Source organism: Cebus imitator, unplaced genomic scaffold (assembly GCF_001604975.1).
Source record: "Cebus imitator isolate Cc_AM_T3 unplaced genomic scaffold, Cebus_imitator-1.0 Scaffold37, whole genome shotgun sequence".
Lineage (NCBI taxonomy): Eukaryota > Metazoa > Chordata > Mammalia > Primates > Cebidae > Cebus > Cebus imitator.
In genome coordinates, this window is record NW_016107352.1 from 1,588,509 (window position 1) to 1,604,237 (window position 15,729).

At 36.7% G+C, this 15,729-nt stretch overlaps 1 protein-coding gene across 12 annotated transcripts in view; it reads right to left on the minus strand.

Moving 5' to 3' along the window:
* The window catches only part of SGCE (sarcoglycan epsilon), a 70,055-nt gene that overhangs the window by 49,991 nt on the left and 4,335 nt on the right, over nucleotides 1-15,729 (minus strand). For 4 of the 12 annotated variants that reach the window (XM_017525124.2, XM_017525123.2, XM_017525121.2 and 1 more), the window contains exon 2: nucleotides 3,158-3,265. The exons of the other annotated variants lie outside the window; for them this stretch is intronic. In XM_017525124.2, coding sequence (XP_017380613.1) covers nucleotides 3,158-3,265 — 108 coding nt within the window. The remainder of the gene's footprint in view (nucleotides 1-3,157; nucleotides 3,266-15,729) is intronic. 12 annotated transcript variants of the gene reach the window in all.

The window sequence follows — 15,729 nt, forward strand, 5'->3', positions numbered from 1 at the left end:
TAGAAAAAAGGAAGAGTGGGTGTGTCAAAGAAGCTGACGGCCCTCAGCTTGCTGAAGTGAGTCTGCTACTCTCATTCCAGGAAAAGAATGGGGATTCCACAGTCCATATTTGGAGTCTTCTTTATGACTTTTCTAACAACTTACTGGGTGCTGAGGTAGTATGATGTCAGAAGTGCTGTTCTAAGGCATTCGAATTCCTCAGAAGGAATTTACAGAGGAAGTATCATCCTACTGCTTTAGCTAAGAATTGAAATATTTGCTGGACATGGTGGCTCACACCTGCAATCCCAGCACATTGGGAGGCCAAGGCAGGCAGATTACCTGAGGTCAGGAGTTCAAAACCAGCCTTGCCAACATGTTGAAAACCCATCTCTACTAAAAATACAAAAAAATTAGCTAGGCGTGGTGGTGGACACCTATAATCCCAGCCACTTGGGAGGCTGAGGCAGGAGAATTGCTTGAACCTGGGAGGCAGAGGTTGCAGGGGGCTGACATGTCACCATTGCACTCCAGCCTGGGCAACAAGAGCAAAACTCCATCTCAANAAAAAAAAAAAAAAAAAAAAAAAAAAAAAAAAAAAAAAAAAAAAAAAAAAAAAAAAAAAAAAAAAAAAGCTATATCAAACATACACTTGTTAGATTTATTTTATATATAAATGCTCCTATCATCTTTTGTGCTCTCTTGAAATATAAATGCTCCTATCATCTTTTGTGCTCTCTTGAACTGGGATTCATGGTCAAGAACATCTCAGAGAACATTCTACATCTGAGACAGTATTTAAAACGGCCTTGCCATACAAGCTACTAGTATTTGTGATTATAATTTTAAAAGTGATGAAACAATTCTCCTCATACAGTTGAAAAAATGTATTTTCTGTATAAGGTATCTTGATAATTCAGAGCTATAATGATAGGATATAAACAGGATGAGAAGAAAGGAAAATAAAGGATGAGATCAAGCTAAACTGAGGAAATAAGTGAACGTGATAACCTATACTCGTTACCTCGGTAGATTCAAGATGCAGTGATCATTTCTATTCTGCAAACTATAGTTATCTCTCAGGTCCCAAGGAGAAAATCAGTGTGAGGTTCAATGACACTATGAATTCTGAAACAGGAAGAGACTGGCATCTCTTAGAGATTCTAGATTATACTATATGTCAAGGTCTTGAAATGCGTTTCCCTAAGAACAGCACCATAATAGATGACTCCGCTGAGTCTAGCAGCTGGTGAGAGAGTGGCTTTTTTTCTTTGGCAAATCAAACAGCAAGAGGAGGACCTCAGAGAGGACAGAAGTTCCAGGGATCAAAGTTAAAGTGAAAAGTCTGAAGAAAAGGGATGATTGCAACCTAGTGAAAAAAGATGTAAAGTCTAGAGGAAGAGTCTTCAGGGATCCTATGTGAAGCATAAGGAGCCAGGGCATGTCCCAAATCCTTTGGAGATGACAGAGCAGAAGCACAGTGAAGATTGCAACAGTGAAGGACACCGGGGACCCATAACTAGAAAAGAGATTAGAAAAAAGGAAGAGTAACTGTGTCAAAGAAGCCGATGGCCCTCAGCTTGCGAAACCAGCCAGATAAGGATAATCAGGGAGAATCTGATGGCAATATCTAAAGAGAATGTGGGGGAAAGAATTACGAGACCATGGGCCTGTGTCCTGGAACAAGCGCATCTTAAAACAAATTTTTGTGATCTTTTCATGGGAAGTTATTTTTATGAAACTCTATTTATATTTTCTTACAGATCTTAGTAATGAAAATTCATTAAAATACACAGGTGTTTGTAGGTTTGTTTCAAAGTCAGCTGGGAAAAAAAAGATGTTGGGAAACTTGGTCCCATTGTGAAAGAGATCTGGGGGTAGAAGAGTCCAGCTGAAGAATAATTTGGTTCCAGCTGTAAAAACGTTATTGATGCCCAACTTCACAGATGTATGAAGAAAATGAAGTAAGCCAGGAATCACTCCTACAAGTACCCAGCAGGTTTCATCTGGCATTATAATCTTATCACATAAAATTAATGTTCTTTTGAAAACATTTTAATATTACTATTATTATTACTTTTTTTTTTTTTGAGACAGAGTCTAGCTCTGTCACTCAGACTGGAGTGCAATGGTACAATCTCAGCTCACTGCAACCTCCACCTCCAGGGTTCAAGCAATTCTCGTGCCTCGGCCTCCTGAGTAGCTGGAATTACAGGTGCCTGCTACCATGCCCAGCTAATTTTTGTATTTTAGTAGAGATGGGGTTTAACCATGTTGGCCAGGCTGGTCTCAAACTCCTGACCTCGTGATCCACCCCCACCTCAGCCTCCCAAAGTGTTGAGATTATAAGCATGAGCCACCATGCCCAGCACATTACTATTATTTTTATACCCATTTTTGTTGCTCCAAAGTTAGAGAAACTACTCTACTATTCTGCTAATGTTCACAAACACAGGTAGCTAATATTTTATGTGAAGGATCATCAAGCCAAAAAAACAAGAAATATTAGTGCAAGTTCATAATATTAATTGATATTTTGAAACCAACTAATATTTTGACTTAAGTAATGCCTTTTCTCCCTAATAAAATGTATTATTTCAAAGGTCCTGGAATATTGCTGATGGATATATTTACAGATACAGAAGAAAAATTTAGAAGAATCAATCAATCATTTACAGGTCAAGTCATCTTTCCAATAGAAAACAAGTACCACCTAAGTATTTAATAGCAAAACATATCAATTTGGTTTTGCAACAAGAATCATCCAAAATTAGCCAAAAATTTTTATGACTGTTTTTCCAAGGTTACATACATGCTATTTTAAATGATACATGTTGAATGTACTTCTTAATATTTTCAATATTATAAATAACTTGTTATACTAACCACAGTAGGACAATTTTTTTTAAGTGGCAAGCTAGTGACTGGATAAAGGGTTGGTTAAAAACATAGAAATGGTTTTTAGTTTTTCTTTAAAAAGGGCAAAGCTACAGCCAAGGAAAATAACTTGAAAAATAATGGATTAAGAACACAGAGGATCAGAAGTTTCAGAAGATTAGGAAAACAAAATTTTATTTTTTCAGACTAAAAAAAAAAAAAAAAAAAAAAAAAAGCCACAATGGAAGCAGACATTTAATTGGCTCCCCCAAAGGGATTTAGATTTACAACCTAAACTCACCATCTTTGATCCCAGCAACCATTTTTCTGCTGATAATAAAATTGTTGGCCTGTCTGGTCTTCCAGTTAACTGTTCCATTTATGCCATCAGCACAGCTCAATAAAAAAGCTTTTCAGAATAAAACAAATGTAAAAAATGAAATTAATGTCATGTTAAAATGACTATCACAGATCATCTACTATTAACTGGGATCAGATTCCTTGTAGCCTAGCTAACTGTTTAATTCTAGTCAGCAAATATTTGTTGTATGTCAATACAAGAAATATGTGGGGATATAAGACAGCCAAAGCACAGTTCCTGCCACTGAAGAAGCTTACAATCTATGGGGATTGGCAATTCATGTACAAATACACACACACACACACACACACACACACACACACACACACACACACACACAAAATAAATCACAGTAATTACACAAATGGTAGAAAGCATAAGTGCTATAAGAACATTGATGGAAAGCTATTATCTCTGGCTAGGAATATTGTGTTAAGTTTAAAGTACCTTTTAAATTCACAGTTGCATTTTGCTCACACTGGCAGCAATGACTAGGATAGGAACACTAAATAGGGGCTACTACAAGAGTGTCAGGTAGTAGTCAGGGTGAAGCACAAGGAAACAAAAGTTGATGCCAATTACAAGACAACATGAAGATAATACTGACAACACTGTTTCAAATTGCTGGGTGTAGGGATAAAAGGAAAATCAAAGATGCCTTTGATTTTTTTAAATCTAGAATGACATAGAACAGTGACACATTAGGACCTCAGAAAAGTCAATTTCAAGAGAAAGATGATTAATTTGATTTGTGATATGTTAAACTTAGGGTACCAGTTGGACATCCAGGTGAAACTAAGAGGAAGAAGAGAATGTAATGGGATTTCACTTACAGATTTAAAGTCCTTCTCCAGAGAAATGATTATTAAAGCCAAAGCCCTAATGTGATTCCTTTAAGATACCATGTCCCTAGTAACACATACATCAAGCTCTTACATCGAACGTGATCTGGAGTAAATACATATTCCTGTTCTTGTCCCATTCATCGATCCTGTTTTTCATCATCCAAACTGCCAGTCTGCTGCCTACTCTCTGATTTTTCACCCTTACATTTCAGACGTGATAGATCTGGGGACCATTTTTTCTGACTACAATATTGGCTCTCCATCCTATTCTCCCTTGGGCTATCTTAAGGTAAGTTCCTTGTGGATTCAGCTCAGCCCAAGAATTCCCCAGGGGATCTGTCCTAGCTTCTGTGTTTTGTTTTGTTTTTTTGAGATGGAGTCTAGCTCTACCACTGCACAGGCTGGAGGGGAGTGGTATGATCTCAGTTCACCGCAACCTCCTCCTTCTCGGCTCCGAAATTCTCCAGCCTCAGCCAATGAAGTAGCTAGGACTACAGGCGTGCACCACTGCACCTGGCTAATTTTTGTATTTTGGTAGAGACGGAGTTTTAGCATGTTGGCCAGGCTGGTCTCAAACTCCTGGCCTCAGGTGATCCACCCACCTCAGCCTCCCAAAGTGCTGGGATTACAGGTGTGGGCCACCGTGCCTGGACTCTCCTAGCTTCTGGACCTGAAATGAAGAAAGAATGCTCAAAAGGTAAGAGGGACAGCAAAAGCAAAATAACATGTTAATAAATATATTAACATATAAAAAGCAGAGGAGGATTCAGCAAAGAAAGAAGAGAGGCAGTCACAGAGGTTGGAAAATGAAGTCTGAAGAGTCACATAAGCTAACGGAAGAGAGATGTCAAGAAGGAGAGTGTGATCCCCACTTACTGCAAAAAGGTCAAAAAGGATGAGAGCTTAGAAAAGACTGCTAGATTTGAAAAGTGAGAAGTTACTGGTGACTCCTCAAAAGTGGAGTTCCAATGGAGTGGTGAGAGTAGAAGTCAAACTGTAAAAGGCCAAGATGTGGATGCAGAAATCACAGTTAATCTTTCAAGAACGCTGGTCAGAATAGGGAAGCAAAAAGAACAAATGATAGACTGAAGAAGTAGCAAGGTGGACAAAAAGTTGGTTATTTTAGTAGGGATGACATATTTTGTATCTAAATTGAGGAAAAGATGTAAGGGGGGGAGAAAGAGATTAAGGATAAAGAACAGGAGCATAGCTGATGAGATACAATTCAAGAAAAGGCAGAATGGGTAGGACCAAGCATATGAAAGTAAAGAAAATACTTTGTGCATGAGAAAAGGAAAGTAAAAAGAGTAACAGTTAGTAGGGTACAGCAAACTTAACATTAAAAGGGCTCCCACCTTAATAAATCAGAGATGAAAGACTTATTTCCTTTTCAAACTAAATTTTCAGTAAAAATTTGAACTTAAACTAAATTATGAAAAATCCAAAGTTCCCTTCAAAATGAAAAAAAAATAATAATACAATTCAAAACCCAGATTATTATTATTAGTAGCAGTAGTGGTAGTGTTGTTTTTAGAGATGGGGTCCACTATGTTTTCCAGGCTGGACTAGGACTCCTGGGCTCAAGCAATCCTCCTATCTCAGCTTTCCAAGTAGCTAGGAGTACAAGCACTGCTGGGACCACTGCAGTTAGCTAAAACTGAGGTTACTGATTTAATCATTATATACAGTATGCTTATATCAAAATGTCACAGACACCCTCTGTATATGTACAACCATTAGATGTCCATAATAAAAATTTTTTAAAGTTGTTAAACAAGTTATTAAAAACAAACAAACAAAACTTCAGGTGATCACTTCAGTGATATGTTGCAGTACAAATCAAAATCCACAGCACCCCCCAAAATAAGCTACTTAATTTGTATTCAATTTTAAAAATATGTCAAATTGAGAATATTAATTTTATCTACTAAATTTTATCTACTAATCTTATGCTTTGTCTAATAATTTATGTAATAACTGGTTACATATTTTTAGATCTAAATGAATAATACAGTAGGCATTTCCTAATAATCTAAGCTAACACAGGATCAGAAATGCTAATAGTCTCTTACGGCAAAATACTCCATCTCTGGGGTTTTCCTGATGGCTATGTTCCAAAAGCACCACGCTGCTTACATAAGAATCACATAGGCAGCTCCCCCAAAATACATGTTCACATGTACCCCCAAAATATAGATAGTAAAAAAATTTTAAAACACATGTTCATGACTCCACCATGGAGAGTCTAGGTACGTGGGTTACACAATTCTATCAGGTAATTCACATACACAACTGTGAACTCTAGAAGACAGATGAGCCATCACAGAACCCAAAGAAATATATACTATTATCTGAGTTACATATGCAACAAATGTAGGGCTGACTTAGAATTGAAAACCCTACCCATTCCAACCTCCAGCTGATTTACAGATACAGCCAATTTGCAAAAACATGTAAGACCCTGCTGGATAGTGGAAAATCCCAACTAGAAGGTCAAAAAACAGGTGGCCAAATTCTTTTCTACAACATTCCAAAGAACAATGTATGTGTGGATATGACAAGCAACATTTAGATTTAACTGCTTCCCATTACCAGCTCTTAAGCAAGGTGCTTTCACATATACTGTCTAATTCAATCCTTACAAAACCAAATCAATCTTTTAATGTGTCTGAAGATTATAGAGGCTTAATCTTACAGCAGAATGGAATAAATCCTGCAGGCAAGCAGACACTCTATAGAACTCTCCATTTCTCCATGGACTGGGTAGTTACCATAAAGAAAGAATGGGTTGAGTGCCCAGACAGCTTCTCTTTTGTTCCTTCCTTTATATTAGCTCGGTGCTTCTCAGACTATGTTGTGCATAAGAATTATTGCTCAGAGTGATATACACAAAACTACACATATTACCTTGTGGGTGATTTAAAGGATTTACTAGGATAACTTTAAGTCTATGGAATTTTTTCTTAAACTCTTGCTTTTAGAATCTGACTAACCCAGCAAAATATTTAACACCACTACATGTCCTTGGCTAGTGAATCAATGCATCATCGCTCATACTTTCCAGTTGTAAAGTATAAGGGCAGTCTGGTTGGCTTTTACAGGATTCAAAAAGCAAATTGAATTGGGTGTCTCAATTGTTTAAAAAGAGAGGCAGGGTAGAACAGTTTAAACACAACACACAGATATTGCTCTATTTCAAGGCCAGCACTGCTTTTGAGCACATTCATTTTTTAAAAGTTTGTATTGATCTATATGAAGTCCTACTTTGACCACAGAAGACTGAAGTCCAATAAATCTCAATAAAAGGACAATGTTTTATGGCTCTACTCCTCAGATAATATCACTAAAGGCAAGACACGATGCCACAAATGATGTGGCTGCTTAAACATTCAAGTCTCACACATTGAGGGAGAAACCTCAATAACAGGGAAATAACTATCTGTTTTTAATTGTATGTACAATATCCTGGATCCACTTGACTACTTGTACAGAGTATTGCATTCCGTACATTGATAAGTGCAGAGTACTCACTGAAAAAGGCTAGTATTTTAAAGTTTAATTTTCATTAGAAAATAACCAATGCATTTTTTTACTTGAGAATGAATTTCTCTAGGATGGAAAAATATGACTCAATATTTAAAATAGTTATCCTACCTACAACTTTTCAATATTAAATCTAATGTGTAAAGATATGTCAATCTGTAGAGACTAGTTCTTGAACTTCCTCCAAAGATAATGGACTATCCTCAGAAATCTTAAAAGGAAGAGAACACTACTGTGCTCACCAGGTTCATGGTAATCTATGCTACAATTATATCTGGGTGCGAATTTTACTCTAGTTCATAAACACAAAAGCAAAGAATCACAGGCATCTTGCATTTACACAGCCTAAACTAAAAAGGCATTCACATAATTAGCCAGGATATCACTGTACACAATTTAATCATCTTTTCAATGTTCCCTCTTCAAAATCATCAAAGCCTAAATTAATCCAAAGGTGGTTGGCATGCCTTCACCATCCCTAGAAGCCATACAACAGTTAAAGTTTGACTCAAGAGTCCATGATTCATTTTGAGTCTTGTAGCAGCGTGACTACATTTCATCTGGCCCGGGGCAAGCACTCTCTGAAGAGATACTACTCTTTCCCAAACCTGAATAATTTGCTGACTGTGGGAGGAAAGGATTGCTATTTAATAAAAGTAATTGAAGAGCTGTGAATAGTGACTGATTGCTGATGAGCTAATCAGAATATCAAGGAATGGAAATAATAAATAATAACTTATTCAGACATCACTGTCCAAGTAAACAGCAGGATATGCCAAATGAAATTTAATCTGATTATCATACTCACCTTAAAACCAAACTGTCAAGTCTTTCTCTGTCCACTACTTCATTTGTCTTTTTCATATTCTACTCTAAGGGGAATGGAAGACTTTGTTTTCAGAAGTTGGTTATACAGTTCACCTGTCCCACATCCCTTCCCTTCTCTACCATCCCCATCCAAGGTGCTATGTTGCTCCCTGACCCTCTACATTTTTCTCTTCCCTTCTTTTATGCAATTCTCATTACTTTGTTTCCTATATCAAAACATTGTTTTTATATTTTTTTCTCTAAAAAATATAAGTTGACTATTACTTCTCTTCTTCAGCTACCATGTCTAAAATACTAAGTGCTGGATACTACACTACGGGTTTTACACATATTAACTAATGTAATCCTTACAATGACTATGTGAAGTAGGTAGCATTTGCTCTATTTTACAAGACAACCAAGTTTAAGAAAATTATGTTAACTTATCCTAGGTCATATGTTTACTAAGTGGCAGAGTTGAATTTTGAACCCATTTCATGGCTGGCTGCCAAGTCTATGTCACGTACACATAAATACTACCCCCAAATACATTCATGTATTGCTTTAACAATGGGGATACTTTTTGAGAAATATATTGTTACGTGATTTTGTTGTTGTACAATCATAGAATGTACTTACACAAAATGATATATACATTTTAATTTATACTTTTTTTTCATATAGAAAACTAAAGTCCCCATTACCATTACTATGCTATTGCTGTGCAGTAGAAATGAATCTCATGAACTATGGGCATCAAAACAAAAATGAAAACAATTTGTTGAAAGAAAAAGCTTTAAATTTTGGAACCTATGGGGAAAAAATGGCTTTGTTAAGGAGGATTGTCTAGTCCAACCTCTGAAAGGAGTCAGGAAAAGACAATCCTAAAAGAAATGTTATAGCAAGACTTTAATGAAGGATGCCAGAAGAAGCTAAAAAATTAGATACTACAGAGTGAAATAAAACTAGTGCCGAAAGGCAGTGTTTAACATCGGTCTCTACAGAGAGTCTGGGTTCAAATCCTAATTTTTGTCCATTTGGCAAGTTACTCATTGTTTCTGTGCCTCAGTTTCCTCATCTGGAGTAGAATAGTACTCATATCAGAGAGAGATTGTTGAGTATTAAATGACATAATACATTTAAGAACTTTAGAAGAATGTCTACCATATAATGATGTCCTCAAAAAATGAAAACTATCATTATATTTACTCTTCTAATTTGAAGAAAATTTTGGATTTCTTTAAATACGGTCATTTTAAAAAATATATTTTCAAATGAAAAAAACTGCCATCACTACAGGTGGCATTATATAATACTGCACCCTCACTTTTTTCCACAATCATGACACATATGAAAAATGATATTCTATAGAAATACACAGAGAGTCAACTGTAGAGGCTACTCAGAAGAAGAGGCAACAGCCATACCAAACTTCACCACGTGACTGCCCAAGGGCTAAGAAGATGGTATCTCAGCCAGTCCTCATTCCCCACACTCAGGCAAGTTGAGAGCTCCAGTTTAACCCTTGAGGGAAGCCAGATGTATTAAGAAATGAATTATATCGATATTTACATTCTGACTTTTATAAACTTTTAGATTTTTATTTAGAGGAAACAATGCAACAAAAGCAAAATTTTATGTGTGAGCAAGATTCAACTGCATTAAATACATCAAAATTGAGTGGAAAGTTCAATGTTCAATATAAAAAGTGTTGGTTTGACAGAACAGTTAATGGAGAAGGTAAGGTTATTCATTTCTGTTGGTATTTTTTGCTCCTTTGCTCAAATAGCCTGAGAAGGTAAGTTTGGGTTTCCACTCATGGGAACAGTACTGTATAACTCAGATGAAATAGGAGCACCAGCGGGAACTTTAACACAAATGATTCATATAAACAACAGTTATATGCACATTATAATTTAATGTCCTTATTTGTACAATGTTGGACTGTTGTGATAAAATTAGTGAAAAGCAGAATACAAAACAGTATACAGGCAATGTAAAATCTAGTGTAATAGTGCAATCTAGTGGAAAAGGATTAAAAAGCCAAGTATATGAGCTATTGGGTTAGGGAGGTAAAGCTACAGGAAAAATTTCCATCACAATAAAAAAATATAACAAGGTTCACGTGATCCTTCCAACTAAGTAATCTCTAAAGAATAAATATTCTTATATTGGATGTTTGCTGTAAATTGCTATTAATTTTCTTAATTATAAAAGCCATACATTCTCATTGTATTATAATATATTCCAATAGTATATCCAGAAGGGTACAAAATAAAAATATTCTCTCTCATATCCCTGTTGCCATCCACCAATGTCACTGCCTAGGGTATCTACTCTTAATCGTCTTGGCATCTTTTCCATATTTTATATGTGTGTGCACATAAAAACACATACCATCACATTTTTTCATTTAGAATATATCTTGAACATGTTTACATGATAGCACATTTTAAGGCTACATTGTTTTCTGCTATGTGTCTCAATCATAATTTATTTATCACCACCTCGAACTAAGCTTGTCCATGATCTTTCCCTTAAAAACTGATCCTATTCCAGCCTTCTTCATCCCATGTGTGGCACCACTATCTGTCCTCAGGTAGATGACAGAAATCTAGAAATCATCCTTGAAATCTCCTCCCGACAAACTCAACACCAAATTCAACGCAACACTCGCTCCCGTTGATTTTTATCCCCCAAAATATCCCTCCTATCTTAATCTCCCAGTCACTACCCTAGCCCACAAAGTCATCATCTCTATCCTCAATTGCTAAAGGAGCCTAACTAGTCTGCTGTAAGCTATTCTGACCCCTCCAACCCTTTCCTCACAAACAGCTAAAGTGCTCTTTTTGAAATGCAGATCTGATCATGTCCGGGTTAAACACCTGCAAAGATGTTCCCACTGCTCTTAGAATAAAATTAAACCCTTTAAGTTAGTCTACCAGGTCCTGCAAAATTTGTTCCTTGACTTCCTCTCCAGCCTCATTTAACATTGTGTTCATCCTTCTCTTTCTACTCCAATTTCACTAGACTTCTTTTAGCACTTTCTGTTTACCATATTCAACCTGCCCCAGGGCCTCTACAGAGGTCTTCCTTTTACTTCAAATATACGTACCCTCCTTACTAATATTACTCATCCTTAAGATCTGAGTACTTCCTTGGAAAAGCCTTCCTTAAACCCCCTCTCTGGCCAAATCCTCTACTTAAAAGTTCTAGTCATGTTTGTAGTACTTACCATAGTTTTAATAGCACATTTATATATGTAATTGTTTGATTAATCAAATAATCTTGAAAAAAAAAAACCCTGTTCTTTGTCAACCTCACTAGTATAAAAATTTTCTCAATAGCCGAGCTGTGTATTCCCCAGCATCTAGCATGGGGTCTCAAAACTAGTCTATACTCAAAAAAAATGAATGAATAAAATAATTACTGGCCGGGTAATTACAAGTGCATTGGCTCATACCTGTAATCTCAACATTTTTGGAGGCCAAGGCGGGTGGATCACCTGAGGTCAGGAGTTCAAGACCAACCTGGCCAACATGGTGAAACCCTGTCTCTCCTAAAAATACAAAAAAAATTAGCCAGGCATGGTGGCTGGCATCTGTAATCCCAACTACTTGGAAGGCTGAGGCAGAAGAATCACTTGAACCCAGGAGGCAGAGGTTGCAGTGAGGGGAGACCACGCCATTGTACTCTAGCCTGAGCAACAAGAACAAAACTGTCTCAAAAAAAAAATTACTAATTAATAAAGATGACCAGGATTTTTTCTAGTTTTTCATTATGATTATCAATACTGTAATAAAAATCCTTATCTGTATCTTTGAGCACTTTCAACAGTATATCTGTAAGCTAGATTTCTAGCAGTAAAATGGTTAGACAAAAAATAATATACATTTCAAATTCTGATAAACACATAAGTGATCTGTTCTGTTCCTACTTCTGCAGTACTGGTCTTTGAGGGGAATCAACCCTGTAGCTACAGAAAATAAAAGATATTAAAAGTGCTACATCGATTATTTCACAGAAAAGAAAAGCCAATGTCATTTTACTGCACAGCAAGAAAAATGAATTTGCCAAGGAGGAAAAACAAAACCTTGGGATATTTTTTCCCTTCTTTTGCTTTCCAAGGTAAAAGAGCAACTATACTTCTGTGCAAACCACTGAAGAAAACAGGTGACAAATATTCCACTTTAACTGCTGTAAGAAAATTACTCCGATTCCTTCTTTCAAATTTGCAGCGAACTTCAAATCTCCATAATAATCAAAGTGGTGACCAGATGAATGAGTGGGAAAGAATGGGAAAGAATTTATACCAGAGCTGCCTAACTCCTAAACATTTTTGAAATGAGCGGGTTCATTTATCAGAAAAGAAAGTCTGTATACATGTCACAACAGATGCTGTGGCGATTCCCGTGGTACAGGATGCCAAAGATCTATTCCAAAAAACTGATTGGTCTAAGGCAATTAGATAGAAAGTGAAATGTGCTTAACAGGAGTGGTTTTTAAATAATAAAATATACATAAACTGCTATTGCATAAACATTGGATAAAAATTCTTAAATGAAGATACAAAAAAAAAAAAATTCTATCAGAGAGCGACCAAAGAAGAAAACAGCACTGTGGCTTTCATTAACATATTGTTTCCAAGAATATAACAATAATAATGCCAGCAACTAATGTTTTGAGGCTACCTATTTATTTCCCAAGGTAACTCCTTTAAGTTTTAAAATGTAAACATTGAGAATTATTACTTCCAAAGTAGGGGAGCCGGAGCTGGAGCAAGCAAGCTGCATTCAAGGAATTACAAGTGGCCGCCTGTAGATCAGCTGAGGACTGACAAGCCAGAAACTCATCTTTGAGCTTTTCTGTCTTGGAAATATGAACTCAGCCCAAGAATGCCCGTGGCATCTTCAACAACTGGGATGCAAGCCATCACAAATTGCCATTTGCATTATTACAATCCCACAAAAGTGCACGGGGCCCTTTTATAAAAGAGAGAATAAGGAGAGGAGAAAGTTGTTCAACATTAGAAACATACTTCCTACAGTCAGAGTGAAAGTGACTGCATTTCTGACCCAACAACTGGAGTGGAAGAGAAAGTTCTAAGTGTGAGGCAGAAGTGAAAGCTGCAGCGAAACATTAGAAAAGATGACAGAAGAATTTTTCTATCATTTCTTCACCTCTTTCATTAGACTTCTTAGTGTGCAAGAACTAAGAACTTCAGGGCACAAAAACAGCTTCTGTAGAATCCAAAACTACTCAAAAAGGAGTCCTGTAAAGAAGCCCTATATACTCCACAAGTTCATTTTGAGAAATCACATTTTCAAAGTTTGATAAAGTAGCCAAAATAAACAATCAATAGGCAGATGATCGCATAGGAAAGAAAAATCTGCCTCAAGACATGTCTGAGACACTAAGAATGTGCCCTTAAGCCACGCAGAAACCAGGCTAATCTGAAACAGACAGAAGTTGAAAACATTTAATTAAAATATTTTATTTTGCTATGTAAAAGCCAAAAATTGTAACTGTTAAGTTTTATAGAGCGATATATCACAAGGGAGGGGAGGTTGCAGAAGAAACCCTATTTCTCCCTGGAGAAGAGGCAGCTGAGCTCTAGCACTCAAACTGCCTCCTCTAGCCCTGAGTATCCTCGGCATCCACGGCCACTCAGCCCCAGAAGCCTGCTCGGACAGAGCAAGAAATTCCAGGAAAGAGTAATTCTGGGAAGCAAATTAAGCAAGTTAAGACACTCTGCAGGGGGAAAAGGAATCTAATTTTCTTCTCAGGTTTTCATATTTGAAATAGAATGGGAGAGAGAGGAGGGTGCGTGTTAAATTACCCTGTTTTTCAAGCTGTAAGAAATGAACTTGCAACACATAGGGCTATTCTTTTTAGACAGTTTATCAGAAAAAATAAAATGTTCTCATCACAAGTATCTTTCAGGTCTATACTAAAACGTTATCATGACCTTCAAATTAAATATTCATTGCAAGAAATGTGAATATTTCTGATATTTAAAGAACAGAACAAATAAAGTTGATTGTCTTGTTGAGCTTCACTGTTAGGAAGGGCTTAAGTTGAAATCTATCTGTACCTTTCACCCACCGATGCTAGTTCTCTATTTTCCGAAGCAAACAGCAGAGAGTTCATGTCGGCTGTTCGGTCTTCTCAAGTTAAACATTTCCAGACCCTGTGAGGATACCTCCTATGACAGGATTGCCAGACCCTTCAACCTCCCCATGGACTGCTCTGAAAGTTGTCTAATTTGTCAACGTCTCTCTTTAAATGTGACAGCCAGAAATTGACACAATACTACAGATGTGGTTGATTACAGCAGGGTACTATAAGTTTTTTGTGACATATGGACACTATCCTACTACCAGAACCTAACTAATTTTTTTTCTTTTGCAACCATGTCATGTCACTGGTTCCTATTAACCTTCATTTTCCTAAAGAACTGCCACCATACAAAGTCACCTCCATACTTCCATACCAATGAATTATGATGCATTTACTACTATAAAATATTTTTTGCTTTTAGCATAGCATTGCAACCCATTTAAGAACTGTGTTAACTCTAAATTGTTATCTAACAGCTATCCCTTTTCAATTCATCCATGAATTTTTAAAGCAAGCCTCCTAGATCTTCATCAAAGTCATTCATACAAATGCTGAGGAAGAGAAAACTCAGGGCAAAGGCTTGTGATCCTTATGCAGGGACAATTCCTGACCCAAACCCAAGAACCTATACACCTTGTCGGTGCTGGTTCAGTCTGCCTTCCGCGCACACAGCAATACCGCTAATTAATCTGCACACCACCTCATACATAAAAGCATCCTGCATCCTTGACAAATGCATCGCTGAAAGCAGGGTTAACTTACCTTTCAAAACAAAGCGTAAGAAATCTACACATATTAAAATTATATAAAAATAAGTATGTACACAGAATAAAGACTAGAAGGGATACAGCGTCAATGGAAATGGTTGTTCCACTGTCAAGCTGTGGAAACCGGACGTTTGCTTTTTACTTAATAGTGTCTTTAATACAGGGTTACATTGTTTACCAAATTTAAAACACTCGGAATTATGAAGAGAGGATTTGGCTTTCAAGCAATCCATGTGAATGGATTTAAGAGCACTGAGACTCCATCTGATCCTACCAATGTGAAAACTTGAATCAGAAACATATTCACTTGAAAAGACTTGTTGATACCTGGAAACACTGGCTTTTTCTTCTTTATTATTTTTTCCTTGTACTGCTACTTTAGGCTTAATATTTCTGGAAATCAGGGAGATAGCAGACTGGAGAACTGGAT